At 46.1% G+C, this 17,414-nt stretch overlaps 2 protein-coding genes across 9 annotated transcripts in view; one reads left to right on the top strand and one right to left on the bottom strand.

Moving 5' to 3' along the window:
* SLC66A2 (solute carrier family 66 member 2) overlaps positions 1-15,299 on the top strand; it is a 67,335-nt gene extending 52,036 nt beyond the window's left edge. For 4 of the 8 annotated variants that reach the window (XM_068931618.1, XM_068931615.1, XM_068931617.1 and 1 more), the window contains one exon: positions 12,084-12,656. In XM_068931618.1, the coding sequence (XP_068787719.1) occupies positions 12,084-12,291 (208 nt within the window). In that variant the 3' untranslated portion in view covers positions 12,292-12,656. Of the gene's footprint in view, positions 1-12,083; positions 12,657-12,796 lie in introns of those variants that run through there. The other 4 variants (XR_011139021.1, XR_011139020.1, XR_011139019.1 and 1 more) reach the window with 4 other exon arrangements.
* Positions 15,070-17,414, bottom strand: part of KCNG2 (potassium voltage-gated channel modifier subfamily G member 2) — a 74,224-nt gene continuing 71,879 nt past the window's right edge. The window contains exon 4 of the transcript XR_011139017.1: positions 15,070-15,561. The gene's annotated coding sequence lies outside the window, so the exon portion shown is untranslated. The remainder of the gene's footprint in view (positions 15,562-17,414) is intronic.

Here is a 17,414-nt window from a genome sequence, read left to right as displayed (position 1 = left end):
TTCTAACAGTGTACTATACTTCTGTGATTGCATTATTATTTATTTCCTCTTCAATGCCCTTTCTTTCTACTCAGGGCTGTAGTTTTTTCCATGGTCCTGCAAAAATCATTGTCATTGGTTCTGAGGCTTCAGCCACTCGTGATTTTTTCTGGGGCAGTTTTGCTTCCTTCATTGTTTTGCTTCGACCTTTTCATTTCCTAATTCACTATTTAAGCACTGATCATCTGTTTACTATTGTCCTTTATAGTGACCGTTAATAAAAAAAATAGCCTTTGTGGAGTCTCATTTTCAGACTTTGCATACACATCCAAGAGGATGTATATACACATTTGCAGGAATTGGGGGAGTAGCCAGTAAACAATTTTCATGACCAGATCAACCGGATTTTGGTACAACTGCAAGGTTTACCATTTACAGCTGTTGTCTGTTCTCTCCTCCTTTTCATTTATGGTTCTAATAAATAACGGGGACCTCAGATTCCCCTTCCTGAATTTGGCTGTTTTAGAGTAGAAAGGATGAAAACGGTGTTCTTTAGTGCTTGGAAGATTTTTAGTTTCTTCTCCATTTTGAGTGTTACTACATCAGGAAAATATCCTGGTAGTCTCCAGTCAAACAGGCTTGAGTGCAGTCAGAACGAGGTCAGAGTCCTGCCAGCGTGCTGAGAGATAGATTGAAAACCATTTTATTTTGATTCCAGAGAGCAAACAGATTTTCTGTTCTTCCTCCCTCCTCTTTTCAATCCCAACAAAATGTATAATCTTTCTGCCCGTAGTCCCATGTCCTTTCCTTCCGCGTTATGTGCTCCAGATTCAAGGACCTGCTTGACTTTCTGCAGTCACGTGGCCTACCGGGTGCTGTGCTGGGGTCAGCACCATGGGCACCTCTGTGCTTGCCTGCCGTCTCTGCCCAGACCTGTGCTCTCGGGACCTACAGCAGTACAATATGAGGCTCCAAAGACGGTTCTTTGTGCCCTGAGCACTCAATACATCTGAGAGTTTGAGCGAAGGGGAGGGTGAAAAAAGTCAGGAGGGAGTGGGAGACCTTGCTTCCCTCACCCCGCTTCCAGCACTCCTGGCAATATGAGCAGCAGCAGACGCTTAAGCTTCTTCCAATGGCACAGTGCAGATTGCTAAAGCTCTTGTACATGCTGAACTTTTCTCTTTTCTCTTCTCCTGGCACCTCCTCCCATCAGTTCAAAAGGCAAATTCAAAGCAAATGGCTTCAAAAGGAAAGCTGTTGGTCTGTTACAAATAGTTCAAGGCTTCTCTACAGTAACAGGAATAAAACACTGCTGGTGTTTCTCATCAGTGCTCTCTTCATTCGGCACTTTCCTCTGTGCCCTGAAAATCTGAAATAGAAGAAAAAGTTTGTTGTACTCCCGTTACAAAAACACTTTACAAATTCCATTAAATACGGTCAGTTTTCTACTAGCAAGGAGGACTCATGCAAGGTATTTTGGTCAGTTAAGGTCAGGTTTTGCCAAGTTGCAAAGAGTCAGAGCTGGGCTCATGAAGACACCCAAGAGATGAAGCAGTTTTCTGAAAGTGCCTGCCTCTCTCTCTCTCTCTCTCTCTCTCTCTTTTTTTTTTTTTTTAAAGTAACAGTTGTTGAGAACAAAAGTGGCTTGAGTCTTGAAATTGCAGCACCTGTGTGTGGTGTTGTGCCAGAGATCCCTGCAGCTGGTTTTGTAAGTGGGATGAGTTGGATTCCTATGTGGCTGCAGAGTTAGGACCAAGGAGGATTAGAAAAGTGAATGGAAGTGAAATAAGATTCAGTTTTGGAGAAATGCAAATTGAGACATGAGGACGCACATATCCCAAATGGCGATATTGAGATATGTAAAGTGAACAAACTGGGTGAGCGATGTAGTGGTTAACAGATCAGCTGGAACAGCAGGAAAAAGAGATTGGTGGAAGTTAGGCTAGGAAGTGACTTTACAGAATGGTCCAAAAAGACAAGATCTTCTGTTGCAAGTTGGCCTGGGATGGTGCGTTTTTGTCCCCTGCGTCACAGAAAGAGAAGCATATAGAAAAACAAGGCTGGGAAGAGCGCTGACTGACTTGTTGGATGGTCTGCCTGAAAGCTGAGACAGGCAAAGTAGTGCTTGTAACGTCCCAGGGTTGGAGGTAGAAAGAAATTAAGCCTGCTGTCAGAAAAAGCTGTTTCAACAAGGATCAGGGCAGGGTTTAATTTGGTCCTGGGAATGATGTATGTGCATACAAGGGAATGGAATTAAATGCCAGGAAAAATGTCCTGCCATTGTCAAGTGATCGTTCAGTGTAGTGGTGAAGCCCTGTCCCTTTGGACACTAAATCCTATAGTAGCAAATTTCCTAAAACAATAGTTGTAGGGTGCAGAGGGGCAGACGGGGAAGATGCAGGGACTGAGGACAGACTGGGGAGTGGAGTGTCTGTCCCTTTCCAGTTGCAAAGACCCTGCTGTGACTGAAATTTAAAGGTTTGTATGATGTTATTTTCGGGGGGGGTGGGGGTGGGGGTGGCATTACTGCCACGCTTTTATTTCCTCCCCACAGCATTCAGAGTAGGGCTTTGCAGCACTGATTGGGAACCATTGAGCGTTAGCGGTAATACAGTGAACAGCAAGTGGCTTTAGCAAGTATTGGTTTGTGGTGGGCTTTGTCTGACAAAGCAGTGTCTTCCATTTGGATCTGCGAACCCTGGATTTTCCTATGAGAAAGAGCACAGGTACGTGGTGCATTGCTGTTGCTGCGACCTTCGCTTGTGTGTGTGCATGTGAAAGGAAAAGTGACACTTTCTAGGAAGACTTGGATGCTTGCATATCCTTATGTAGAGTCTACAAGGGGTTATTTCCATATAATAGTGAAGTGTTTTTGAGAACAACATGAGTTTCATTTCTTGCAACAACCCAATCCTATTGCCAGGCCACAAGCTGACTGGAAGGTAGTGTTAAGCTTTGGCTCTGAGTAATAGCTCTTATTTTACACGTAAATGTGTTTGGGATTTTTATTTCTGCAGTGTTTTCTTAAAATGTGAGAAGCATTTTAGTAGCTGAAGGATGGGATTAATTCATGAAAAGTAAGGACACTAATATCATTAGATTTTGTTCTCGGAGGCACTGGCTTTGGAGAGAACCACTGAATGCTCGTCATCTAGAACAAGGTGGGTATTAGAGCTAGGCCTCTTTGTGTATGATGCTCTAAGTGATAATTGCAGTTTTAAATCACGGGAGTAGTAGAAGTGTGCTCAGGCTATGTGCTGGTTACCGTATGAAGATGAAGGGAAAAATGTGCTAAAATTACTTCAAGTTAAATTGGATTAAGAGCCTGATGATTTTTTTGTTGTCTAGGGCAGAAGGAAAGGAAAATTTAAGCGCGTTATGATTTGAGCCTTGGGATACACAGCTGTGCTGAAGAAAAGCTCCCTTCCTTCCCCTCTTTTTATTGCTCCTCAAATTTATTGTGTCCCAAGTTATTTAGATCTATAAAAATAAATACTCTAAATGGCATTGCATACAGATGCTATTTCTCCATTTCTTAACAGTGGCCCGGCGGGGAGCAGCAGCAGCAGCAGGGTCCCTCCAGGCAGTGAGCGGGCCGTGGCCGCCAGGGTGCCGAGGGCCAGTTGCCCTGCTGGGAGCTGAGTCACGGGAAGGAGCGTCGTGTTGCCTGAGATTTGCTGCCAGCTGCCTGGCCGCGGGGCTGGCCCTTGCAGCGCCGTGGCGTGGGATGTGGCGCGGGCTGTGCCAGTGACCACCCCCCCCACCCCGGGTGGTGAGAGCGGGGCCAAGAGACCATAGGGCCGACGGGCAGCTTGAGAGTGTCGAGGACAATGTTAGTCCGCGACTGTGCCCACAGCTCCACTGGATGTAGCACCTCGAGGAGCAGAGGTAGAGGAGAACAGGCGCTCAAGAGCAACTCAGCGAGATCCTCAAGGATGGTGTAATTTAGGTGTGCGCTACACCACGTGCATGCAGCTAACACCACTGGGCTCTGTATTGGCAGCGGACTGCGTTACTTTGAGCAGTACGAGTGCAATTTGCTTCCCAGCCCATGTTTTCACCTGAGGAAGAGGCGACTTTCGTGACAATTTTTGAAGCTTCCAAATTTGTCTGTAACAGAACCAGAGTTTTTCCTCATACAGGTTCTTACTGGGTTTCTGAGCAGACCTGAGCTTTTCAATCTGGCCAGTGTCTGTTTGTCTGGCAGGAAGGGAAGTGGTACAAATTGCGGTTCCAGTCTTTCCTCTGATCTGTGGAAGAGATTTTTAAAAAATCTCTGCTGCACAGATCTAGGCTGTTTAGATCTGCTGCCCCTCTTCTGCAGCAGCAAATAGTCTAAAGTTGTAGAGCGTTCCAAATATTTTGTAGCCGTTAAGGGTTACCAGTTTGTGGACCTTACAGACTAACCTGCAGGCGTAGCTGTCAGAAATAGCAGGAGGCCAGAGCAGGGATCGTGGACTCTCCACCAGCCCAGTCCCCGTGTAGCGTGTCTCTGTTTCCCGTTGGCTCTCGTTTTGACAGACACGGTCTAACAAATACTGGCGTTTGAATGTGTGTGCTAAGCGGTGTCCAAATGCCTGGCCCTCAGCTGCTTTTGGAGATTAAAAAATGAATGTTCACAGGGAAAAATAATTGACAAATATCTGCTTATTCTACCTTTTCATAACGCTGCTGCTGTTTTTTTGTGTGCACTTAAAATGTATATATTCAAATAAGAAGCCACCAACAAACACTTTAGACTGCATCTTTGTGGGTTTTTCTCATTGTATTCCAGAGTGGAAATCCTCCATTTCATCTTCCTCAGTGAAGTGTACAGTCCTTGCAAATTACAGAAGCTTTCAGAAGGTTTGATCTTGTAGGCAGCGCTCTGTGGTATCCATTACTCACGGATTTGGCTTTAATACAACTCCAGCGATCCAAAATAAATGCTGGATCTCTTTCTTCCTGCATGCCCCTCTGAACTCTTCTCCTAGCAGCACAGGGCTGGGCAAACAGCTCCCTCTGGAGAGCATCAGCGCCGCTCTGGTGTCGGAGGAATAGCTCAAGCTATTCCGCTAGCTCAAGCGGTGGAAGGACTGAGCACGTAGGGCGGGAGGGCAGCCTCATGCTTGGAGTCTCAGCTGGCTGTGCAGTATTTAAAACCAAAATCTATGCTTGCTCATACAAAAAGACTTATCTTAGTGCATGCACATTTGGTTCCTAGATTTTCAAACTTCAGATGTTTGCCTTTGGATATCTGGTCCCAATATTGAGTAATGCTTTTTTTTTTGTTTTTTTTTTTCTCTCTCTGTCTGTCTCTCTCTCTAAAATTGTTGGCAGTCTAAACAATTTGGTTAGCATCAGAACGCCTTTCTTTGTTAAGCCATATGGCTTTTTGTTAGGAACCAATGCTCTATTTATTAGTTTTTGTATTGTTTTATACAGTGTTAAAAATACCGTGGCAGTCAGGTGTCGTGTTTTCTGGTCTGCATTTCACCGTTGAAAGCAGGCCAGCCTCTGACTGAAGTGCAGTGTTACGGATACTGGCTGTCTTCTCTAAGTAGACTATTTTGGAGCTGCAAATGGGAGCTGAAAGTTTTCCAAAGTCAGGATGTTATAACTGAATCTGCTTCCTCTTCCAAACATTCCCATGCAAATGGGTTGTGGGAGGTAACAGCTTAAAAGGTTGCAAGAGAGATACCTTCTGTCCCCCTTCCTTGCTTCCCAAAACCAAATGCAGTGTTCAGAATACTCATTGACAGGCTTGTTTCGATGTAGACCTCACTCCTGAAGGAGATACCTGCTTGTCAGCTCTTAAATGATTTTATTCTGCTTTTATTTCTCCAGTCATATAAAGAATTGGGTGATTATGAGAGTCTAAATAAAGTCAGATTTTGAATCCAGCATTGCCTGGGTCTTGGTCTAGTACCTGGCCATGATTTTGGGAAGCTGTGGTCACCTTCCACTGATTATTGAAGAAAAAGCGTCCAAGCTGATTCTCCTCTTGCTACCCCCACTTGCTTGGGATAGAAAGGAAAAAAGCAACTTTTAAAGTAGATAAAGGTCAATAAATTACATTCCCTTTTCTGGTATTGGAAATAACTGCTGGAATTTTTGAGTTCATTGACTGTCTGAGCACAGTTAGCACTCGGGTTGTGACTGTAGCAGGATGTAATTACATGAGGGCAACACGTACCTCCTGGTGCTATTTGTGCTGATATGTCTGGTCAAACCACTACAGAATTTCTCAGCGGAAGTCCCTGTCTAGTGTCTGATTCTCTCTGTGTCTTCCAGCTTGCAGGATATTTTTGGGTTTGTGTGTTAAGTTCCAAACATGCAGAGTCATAACATTGATGTGAGAAAACCTTCAGAGCAAATGGGAAGCAAGTCCTGCTGTATCTTTCTTTCTGTGTAGGTTTGCGCTAAGTACCAGCCCCTGTTCTGCAGACTGCTGCTCTGCTGCTCTGCTAACGTGCGACTGTTTAAGTTATTTTGATGGATGGTTACAGCTAGTTTTAAGGCAGGATGATACCACAGGGAGGAGAGGGGGCTTCATGTCTCATTCTTTTACAGCATGGGGTTTTTTTTTGGGGGGGGGGGTAGTTGTGACTCCTTCAGGTGTGAAGGAAGAAGGTATAATGAACAAGAAGTGGCTAGTGCACAGCAGAATGTGCAAAGACTTTGATGGAGAATCAAGGACTTGAGGCTGTCACAGCCAGGCTTCGAGCAGAAGGAATGAAAAAGCTAAAAAGCTTTGATTTGAGTAGAATTTGTTCTGGATTAAGGAGCTTTGAGCCTAAGTATCTGGCTAATCTCATTGTTCTGTAAATTACCCAGCCCCTAACACAATTACTCAAAGTGAAGCAACAAAAAGTTTATTTTTTAAGATACTCTATGAGCTGTTTCTACAGCTGAGTAGTTTAAGGAGTATTTTTTTAAAATTATGCTTTGTTGACTGACCACAGATAAGGTGTGCTAATAGATTCCCTTTTTTTTACCTCTATTTGTTATCACTTTGGAATTAATACACCAGATACAAGGGAACTGAAGCAAGTTGTTTCTTGAGAAAAATGCTGTTTCCCAACGTGTTATTTACTTAGCAGATGAAGATGGGGAGCAGTGCCTTTATGACATCAACTATCAGTGGCCCAAAACAGCAGTGCTATAGGGAGTTTGTTTTATGTTGCCATGTTAAAAAAAATTAGCATTTGGCAGCCCACCCCTTGTCTGGTGTTTCTCTGATAAGAAATTATGGTGTCTTTTGGAGAATTAATTCCAATAGCACAATAAATACTGCTCTTTCAGATTTTAGGAGCAGCTGAAAAATACCCAGTTTTCTTCTTTGTGGTCAGTTACAACTTACAGAGAGTTGACACTGGCTCTTACTACGTTAGCAACTCCTTATAACGAGATCAGCTGCAAGGAGGGTGCTTGTTTTTAGGAGGTTTGTTGTCATTGGATACCGCAGTACTGATTTACATTGCTGGGAAGTGCTATTTTTATTGCAAGTCTGCTTCAGCCTCTGGCAATACTGTCTATTTCAGCGCAGTCCCCCCTCCCGTCCTTCCACTTGGCATCTCTGTTGTCACAGCACCAAACGCTGCCGTTTGTTCCTTTCTGCCTTCCCAAATCCCTCTGTGGCACCACTCATCTCTTGTGCTGCCCCTAACCCACTCGCGTGTTTGTGCGAAGGCAAAACAGCCATTGCACCAGCCTGACTGACTGTATCCTTCCTCGCGACGCGGTGCGTTTCCCTGCGGCTCCAGTTTAGCTTTGGGCTAGTACAGGAGGGGTGTCAGTTTATTCACACCTAAATCCTGTTGTGCTGCACTGCCAGGGCTGCACGGAGCAGCTTTGTTCTCACGGCTCTGCAGATGCCAGGAAGCTAAAGCGTGAAGCTGGGCTTTGTAAGCAGGGTTGGGAAGCCCGTGCTGCACGCAGGCTCCATGTGCCGAGCTGGCTCAGGGTAGCGTTCGTGGTGGGGCTTGATGGACTCTTGCAGCAAAGCCTCCTCTACACTTAGAGTGCAGTGGTTTCTCTTGCACTGTGACACCCAGGGCCGGACATACCCTGAGGTGCGCTATCTGCTGGCCAGTGGCACCCGGCACGTGGCGTGGCTGAGGAGCAGAGCCACGCAGGGGGCTCAGCCTTGCCCCAGAAGCTCGTTCTCCAGCATCGGCAGCTGCGCTGGTGTCTCTGCTGCATCGAGAGGCGCTCTGGGAAGGCTCGTGCTGTTGTGTGACCCTGCACGTAGCTGTCCTCTGCCACGTGGGGCGCAGAGTCCTGCAGGGAAAGCAAGCTGTGGGACTCGTGGGTTGCCCCCTTTGGCATACTAGTTGCTTGTCAAATGTGCCCTGTGCGTCTTGCAGGAAAGCAGTGGAGCTTCATTTTACAAATGGAGGTTACGGTAGAGCTGCCAAAGAAGCACTCAGAGGTGCTCTCCCCTTTTTCCTCCTCCTTCCCTACAGTGAACCAAAATAAACCCGTTTCCTTAGGCAATAAAACCCTTTGGGTCTGAGCAGATACTCTGCTCCTTTCTCCTCCCAGGCAGGTAGGATGGTAGTGGTGGCACCTGATCTGCCCTGGTTGATTTCTTTTCTTCCCCAAACAATAAGAATAAATATAAGAAATAACTTGTCTTCCCTAAGTGAGAGGCAACATTTAAAACCTGCAGGCAAAAGGTGACTTTTCTATCCTATATGTGGCATCCTGACATGATACCTGGAAGTACAACAGCAGTGATGGTGGTGTATCCATGCAATCCGTCATACGTAATCATGCACATAGTTGTGTTACTGCAAATGGCACCTGCGTGTGCAGCAAGAAGCAGGCAATGGCACAGCTAAAATAAGAGGGCAGGACCATTATTACTGCATTCCAGTGCCTGGAAATTAAGAAGTGCGAGAAGCCATGTTGCTGTTGTATGCTTCATTCAGCTCCTCAGACAGCCTCCTAAAACGTGGGCCTGGGATGCAATACTGGAGGCTTCTATATTCTCTCTCCTCAGATGCCATATGGCCGCTCACTGGGTTTATCAGTTGTCTAAAACTGGCAGATAGCGTGTGCAGGCTGGTGCTGACCAAGATACGGGGTAGCTGCCAGCGGTTGTGATCCCCCCTTCTCTGGGGGGTGGGGGGGGGCACTGGAGGGATGAGACATGCACTTAATTGGGGATGGCGCTGGGCAGCATTCAGAGACACTTACAAATGTTACAGTGATGAGGCTGGGGTCCTGGGACGCTGCACACCTCTTCTGCTCATTTCTTGCCTTGCCCTGAATGCCCTTGTCACAGCTGTAGTCCTCAATCTGTCCATCCCAAATTCAGGCCTTTCCAAAGGACCCAAGTTCTCTTCCATTTCCTCTCATTCCCTACCCCATCCCAGCCTCTTTTTCCCACTCCCTTCTCACCTGAGCTCTCCCTGCTCCTCTGATGTCTCCTCGGCTTTCCTCCGAGGCTCCTCATCATCTCTTCTCACTTCTTGTCCAACTCTGTCCCTGATTGTATGCCGAGCTGTTTTTTTGTTACCCCACGCACCTGTAGGTCTATGGTGCACTTGCTGCTTTTGTCCTCTCCCAGTCTCTCTCCTCCACCAAGATGAGGAGTGTGAGCAGCCAGCGCTTCCACAATCACTGATTTGCGCTAAGTGGGCATCTGGGGACTTAGATGCAGCCGCAATACTAAGATTTTTTTGAACATCTTTTTTTTTTTTTTAATTGTGTTTTTTATAGTAGCCTGGCGATTTGCAGGTTTTCTCCTGCTGTTTTGTCCAAGCTACTGGACAGAGGAAAGATGTATATTTTGTGATTCAGTGACAGACTGGTGGTAGTAGCTTTTTAAATTATCCGTTTCATTTTTTTTAAAATCATTTTTGCCAAAATACAATATAGGACAGCTTGGGATGACCCTCTGTATGGAGCATTGTGCTGTATCCTAGTGAACACCCTCAGGGACACCTCAGGGATGTACCAGCTGAAGAGAGGGGCTCTGGAACATGCAAAAGATATGGGAACAGACACCAAATTAATAAATCAGCATTGCAAGCCATCAAGTTCACAGGTGACTTCTTAGCAAAAATCCAGAGTTTGCTTTGGCAAACTCATCACAGCACGTGAGACTGCTAGGGGTGTGCTTCCACTGCTGGGCTCAGGAGGTGCTGCTGAACTGCACGTATCCAAAAGGTTTCCCCCAGTGATTATTCCTTCTTCAGGAGATTAAACTCCGTTGTGGACTATAAACCTTCTGACAGTGTGTGCTTCCTCCTCCATATCTTTACTGCACCCTGGGGTCATTTTTAAAACCCAACTAACTAGCTTTTTCCATGTGGAATATGTGGCAAATAGCCACTGTATATTAAGGCTCCTATTCAAACCTTATGTGGTATCCCTGAACTGTTTTTCTGTTGACAGCAAATGTTTAGTTTGACCTGCCAGGATTAGCATGTGGGTGCGCTTTTAGTGAAGGTCTCCAACCATGCCAGGACACAGTTGCAATTAAATTGTGATCAGCTGCCTAGCAAACATTGGTCAGCTTAGCATTACAAGGAGGAGTAATGCTGGCTGCCTGCAAGCAAGTGCCAGTTTATTACCCTTGGAGTTTATTGCCCTTCCTAAGTGAAAGCAACCAAACAACCCCCTCTACCCCATGCACGTGTAAACCTCCCAGCAGCGTGGTGTAATGTGACTTAGCATGACTGGGAATGCGTGCAAGGCAGGCAGCGCAGGCTGTTTGCGTGGAGCGCGAATGACTGTGTGAGCTCAGTGGTTGTTTTCCTTCTTTTCTGATTATTTATTTATGTTTTTAGAATGACCTTGGACCTGGAATGATTGCTCCCTCAGTCCTATGTCCTTGCTTATACTTCCACACAAACAGTCTTTAGGCAGGTCACGTGACGTGTTACAAAAAAAGGCTTATGTTTCTGCAGTGTGGTGGGTCAGTACAAACTGACGCTCTTGGTGACTCTTCCTATACGGGGAGAGAGCGGACTGCATGTTTTGGCTTGCATTAGCATTGTGTACTTGTGTTCAAAATATGGATTGTCCTAGCTGTAGAGTATTTGGGAAATGAACATTAAGTCCTACCCTACTGCATGTGCATGACGGCATTTGATGGATTGGAATCAGTGCAGGCAAGACATAATTGTTCATAATTATGACAAACCATGTGCAATGCTTATGCTGTGAACTACAAAGCTTTTGTCCACTACCACTTATCCAGCTGCTTAAAAAGCTCCCCAGTTAAAGTATACGAAGCTCAGAAATAGCCTTCAGGAACTCGTTGTTCACGTTTCATCGAAGGCACTGAAGAAAATTGGTTTGAAGCACTTGCTTCTATTCCCCAGAGTTTCTCCTGATGTAGGAGGGCAGGAGCTGGATTGCAGGACGGGGGATGGCTCAGTGAGACAGCAAGATGAAAGCAAAGATGGTTGTTAAAAGGAAATCTGGGCATTGCTCTTGACCTGTGCCCTTGATAAAAATCTCTAGCGATGTTCAGTCTTCCGATAAATAGCTGCAGACATGTCATTTTCCCCTCTTTCTGTCTTACTGGACCATCTGTGTCTTCTGGGTTCTTTGTTCTTGTTTCTTCTGTAATAAGAAATGTTTTCTTGTATCCATCAGAAGAGTTTGTGTTTGTTTCAATAAATGCTTAAAAAAAAAAAAGTGCGTGCATGAGAGAGCATATGTGATACTCTGCATTGTGTGAGCACAAAATTGCACGCTCAAGAAGTAACTGCTGAAGTGAATTGATTTTACGTTTGCACCAAGTTACTTTGTTTTACAGTCGGCGTTGTCAGCGTGCGACAGTCGCGTTTACAGAACACCGCTGAGGTGAATATCCGAGCTGGGTATTTTTAAGCGTTGGATGCCTTGACAGCCGCGGGCATTTGGAGCAGTAATTGCTGAGCTGAGAGCGCTGCAGGCTGTGGGGCAGAGACTGCCTTGTCAGTGCAGCGCTGCGCCTCTTGGCTAGGCGAGCGGCGTGCCCGGCAAAGAGGAGTTTCAGCCCAGTGTTAAGTATAAACCGTTGCTGATAGAGACAGACGCTGCATCCTCCAGCGTGGCTGATCTCCTCACGGTCCAAGTCCTTCCCTTCAGTTATACTTTTCCCCTTCTTTTGTGTCTTATAGCGTCAAGATGGTGCTGATGTGGACAAGTGGGGACACCTTCAAGACTGTTTACTTTATCTTGAATCAGGCCCCTTTCCAGTTCTCCATCTGCGGGCTCCTCCAGGTTTTTGTGGACATCGCTATTCTGCTGCAGGTTTACTTGTACAGCTCGTACCCTCAGAAGCCCGCGTCCCACCCTGCGCACCCTGCCAGCACCAAGGCCCTGTGAGGTGCTCAGCTGGACGGGCTGCAGGTCAGCGGTGCTGCAGTGTCACCTGGGGCGGCTCCTCTTCCATTTGTAAATACTCCTACGTTGCCGAGTTGAAAGCAGAAATGAGAACAAGGATTGGAAATCCGACTGCAGTTCCAGCTCTGGAGGTTTTGGTTTAAATAACTTTCTCTCTCTCTTTTCTGACTTGCTGTACAGACCTGGTTCCTGGTGGGGGGAGGGGCACTTTATTTTTGCATATGTACCCATGAGCCTTATCAATTCACATACGTTTGTATATTTAATCACAAGGGCTGGATGTTTTGTGTTTTTAATGCTATTTAAAAATGTTACACCACAGAAATTATAGGATATTTTGTCTGAAACTTTTACCTATTTATATAATATAAAGTCTGTACGTTGGCAGGAAGCGTGTGGCATATGTTAGCATTCAGTATCACCACGATGTAGGAAGAAGAGCGAATGCAGTTCTCTCTCTCTCTTTTTTTTTTTTTTTTCCTTTAAGAAGGATGTCCGATGAGCAGAGAAGGTGAGGGAGGAGGGAGGCCCTGCGAAGAGGGGAACGAAGGAAATGAATCAGTCCCAGGCAGTATAAAGCATCAGTGTGCTAACAAGTGGAAGGTAGGTGTTCGCCCCTGCTGCGGGATCAGTGTGGTAGGTGAACACGTGACGGTGATGAAGGGGGTCTGAGTATGGGTGATGCCGTAGCCAAATCTAAAACAGATGCAGCTAGTCCACGCGTTCAGCCAAAAGGAGAAGCAAACAGTAGACTGCAGGAGAGGCTCTGGATAGTCTTGCTTTGAAATGGCGGGTTTGGCAATAGCCCACCCTGTGCTCAAGAGTGCAGCACTGCTCCTACAGTGGTGCAGGCGGCAGAGCTGGGCTGTAGGATGCCTGTTGCAAACCAAGGGGCCAGTAGATGTATGTTGCCAGTATTGCCAGGTGAGTATTTCTAGATGACAGTTGAGAGCCATAAAGACAGAAGCAACCCTACTTTCATTGCCTCAGAGGGGAAAATGAAAAAGGTTGAGACAGAGAAAAAGATCATATCCTGTGGAGTATGGCCAGCATCTAACAATTTGATTTGTTGAGGCTGAGGTTCGTACTCAACGTTCTTTGATGCCAAATAAGCCCAGTTTATATTTTGGGACATCTCTTGCATTGGCCTGACAGGAAGGGAGTCCCCATTTTCCTTTTTCTGCTGCTTAAGATCTTCCAGGCTCAGACAGTCTGTAGTTGGACTGAGGGACTGAAAAGGCTAAAAGAGCAGAGAGTTTATTTATAAATATAAATGTTGTCTATAACGGATACTTGCCAGCATAGGTCACTGTGCCCTTTCTGAGAAGCGCACGTGTCTAGAGGCTGCCCGTGGTGTGCAGCCCGCAGGGGGCTGTGACCAAGGCCCTGGGCTCCTGCCAGTTGCCATAATGAAACTGCCTTGGTTGGTAGGAGACAGCTACAGCAAGATGCTGAGTCCCAGGAACAGTTACGCCTGCACTGCTGTCTTCTGTGTGAGACTCGCTCACTACTGCCAGATGAATCCTGTACGACCACAGACAAGGTGTTGGAGCTGGGAGAGAGTTTTGAGAACGTTTTTTTTTCCTCCCAGAATAGCCCAGGAGCTCATATTTTCTTAAGTATGGCAGCAGGTCTGAGGTTTAACAGCTTCAGTGTTTAAATCGGGCACTTTCCCTACTCTGTTTTATCTGGAATCTCATGATCTGAGTCTTGACTGTCTTCGCTGGTGACAAATTGTCCTCTGCAGGAGAAGCCACAGCAGGCCGCGGCAGCAGTGGTGACATGCTTGCTTGCGCGTGTCTGCATATCTTCCCTGAGATAGGGAAGATGGGGCTGGCCCTGTGCTGCTTTACAGACCTGCACCCCTCTCACTCCCCGGTGGGCCCTGAGCTGACATGGGGGCTCCCCCCGCATGTGCGATTTGGTTTTGGAGCTGACGTGCTGGGGGGCAGAGGGCTGAGGAGGCTCGAAGGTGCTGACTGAGCCGTCCTTTGCGCGAGTGCACTGCTGGTGCTGGAGGAAGGGGCATCCCTGGGGACTCACAGCCCCCAGCAGACCCGATGCGAAGCCCAGGAGAGCTGCTCGCTGCGTGTGACGGCTAGGCACAGTGGGCTCGGGCCAGGTGCTGGCTCCGTGCTTTTTGTTTGATACCATACTCTTCTAGGCCTGAAGTGACCTTACAAAGATGATGTACCCGGCATGGCAGATTATGAATGTTTTATTCCTCTCTTTTCTCCAATGTTCTGGTTGTGTTATAAGAACATCTGGGCTTTTGTCTTTTTTAATTGAAAACATACTTAACAACTGGCCTCGCTGGTATGCTGCTTTAATGAGGATTGTATTTCTACTGTATGCAAATGAACACTTGTGTGTTTTAATCGTCTAAAGTTTTTTTAATAACTTGTAATGATAAGATTTTTGTATATGGTGGTCTTTTTCTAATATTCTATGAAACAGGGGTATAAGAAATAAATGGCTGTTAAGAAATAGGCTTTGTATGTTATAGCTTAACCTGGGAATGCACCTACTTGGTCACCTCTTTGGCTTTGAACTACAGGTATTACTGAGGAGAAAACAGCTGCTGTTTTTTCTACTTGGGACTCTTTCACTGTGCAGATTCTTAAGTCTGTTATCAGTACCAAAACCAGTGAGCTCTGCAGATGAGCCTCATTCATACCAGAACTGCAAATGCTGGAAGAGAAGCCAGTGAACTAATGTCTAAAATCATTTTCTATATATGGCATTCAACAAGGTTGGACACTTAGCCAGGAACTCTTGAACTTCAGCTGATAAGATACTTTAGAGACAAAATGTTACAGAACTTCATTTTTGTTCTTTGTCAGGAAATATTTGTATCAATGATCACCTCAGAGAATTAAGAAATCAATTACTTAAATACATCTCTTTGAATGTATGGCACATTTCATGGAGTTTATTTTCTGTCAGTTGCAGTGATTTAAAAAAAATAAAAATAATCTGTTATACATAAATTGTAGTGTTGCTTTGTTTTGTTCAGACCTAAGATACTTTTTTCTTAACTCTTAAAGCTCATCTGATCCAGAACATTGTAGAAATGATGAGCACGCCTTTTTTTTGTCAGACTGGGTGGGTAAGCACAAGGCGCAAGTTGTCCTGAGGTCATGATGCAAGACAGGGTTTGGATTTCTGGTTTCTATCCCCATCTCTTCTATGCTTTCTGGGGTGACCTTATCCTCCAGGTTTCTTAACCCTTTTATGCTTGTGCTGCTCACACTAAAAAGAAAATACCAAAAGGTTATTATGTAGCTTTTAAAAAAAAAAAAAACTGTAACATGCAAATTGTGTAAGGACCTCACGTTTGGAAAAGTACAGAGAGATACAACTGAGGGACATGCTTTTCACAGCATCCACAAGGACGATGAGGAAGTTGGATGTGTCATTTCATGACTGACCATGTGTGCAAGAGGAGTCACGTCCCCCTCCCCTGGTAATTCAGGATGTGACCCAAGCCATGAAATCCAGGCTCAGCCTCACGAGCAGCATGCAGCTGCCCCTGGGCACAGTGCGGGGCAGCCAGCGGCAGCTCAGCTGCTCCTGCTGCTCCGGGGGTTTGCTCTTGCTGCTTTCAGTGCCTGGGGGAGCTGGAGAAGGGGGAGTGGGTGAGGAGAGAGGCTGGGGGCACAGGAGCAGGGGATTTGGGAGGGGATGAGACAGGAAGTAAAGACTGAATTCATGCAGGTAAGGGGCTGACAAGAGAGACTCCTGGAGTTGAAGGAGTGAAGGAAAACCGAGACCTGGGTGGCTGGAGGTATGAAATCCAGTGGAGCTGGGAGGGAAATGGCAGGGTGTGGGAGTAAAGCATAAAGCTGCCTGATCTGTTATGGTTTACGTGCAGGAGAGACTGTGGAGGGCACTGGCCCAGGCGGTTCCCATGACAGATGAGAATATATGCACTCATTGCTCAGAGTGGTTTCACTGTCTACCCAAATAGTAGCGGCGTTACCAGCTGCTGCTCTGGCTCTCGCTGAGGATAAGCTCATGGTGAGACTGAACCTAACTGAAAAAACTGGGAGCCCCTTCAATAAAGGAGCTCTCCTGGGTGCATGTCGATGTTGCACCAGGTTCAGCACAGCGATGAGTCGCCTTGTCCCGTGTCCCATGGGCTGGCGCAGTGCTGGCTGCACTGGCCCTGGACACGGGGGTGCTGCTCTCCCTTGGGCCCCTATAAGGAAAGCCAGCGCCCTGAGCTGCAACTCCACAGAGCAAAGCTCAGATAGAAATGTCATTCTTGTGTGTTTGGGTGTATATATCTATACAACTAGAAGTAATGAAAAACATATTTTAAGAAAAAAGGCAAAGCTTAAATTCTGCTCTTTCAGTTTGCATGGGTTAGTAAAGCAAAATTTGGCCTAGAGATGCTGGTTTTTTAAAAATTTAATTGTGATCCTTTGCTTAGTCTTGAGTACCAAGAAGACTTCAAGGACCTGATTAACAGCTGTGGCTTTGTTGGTGGCTTTCTCTAACAGAAAAAAGACATTAGTGTGAAAGCAAACAATATGCCAAATAAATAAACATACTGCCTGAATGCTTGTGACAGCAGCAGTAAATACAAGAAACTGGACTAGAACAAAATGTGAAGCACAGTCAAAAACCTAGAGCAGATTTCTCTGTAACAAGGCTCGTAAAGCAGCCAGGTCCCGAGCGGACGTTAGCATCTGGAAGTGCCCCAACAGAAAATGCAGATTGATGACCTCCAGCCCCCCCATCCTGCTGGATCTGTGGATCTGTGTCCCAATTTTCTTGTATTTGATTTGTGTAGGTGCTGGCGTACCTGGGCTGGGAGAAGGAAGGGTTTCGTATAGCCTCAGATGGGCCAGCAGAACCACTCTGAATTTCTCTACCCATCATCCTCTTTAGCTGTATCTTTTCTCTCCTGCTCTAGCTCCTTATACTTTCTTTTAAGGCTGTAGCTAGTAGGAGGCAGGTCCTGTGGGAGCTAAGAATGCTTTAATCTCTGTGTAGCATCTGCTCTGGGGCTGCCATGGACCATGCCTCTGGCCTCGATAGTGTAAGACTTACTGACGCTGGCATGTACGTAGAAATGTTTATTGCGGTTATAGAAATGC

Source organism: Struthio camelus, chromosome 2 (assembly GCF_040807025.1).
Source record: "Struthio camelus isolate bStrCam1 chromosome 2, bStrCam1.hap1, whole genome shotgun sequence".
NCBI classification, from domain to species: Eukaryota; Metazoa; Chordata; class Aves; order Struthioniformes; family Struthionidae; genus Struthio; species Struthio camelus.
Note: the sequence above shows the minus strand (reverse complement) of the source record. Positions and strands in the feature narration are given on the sequence as shown.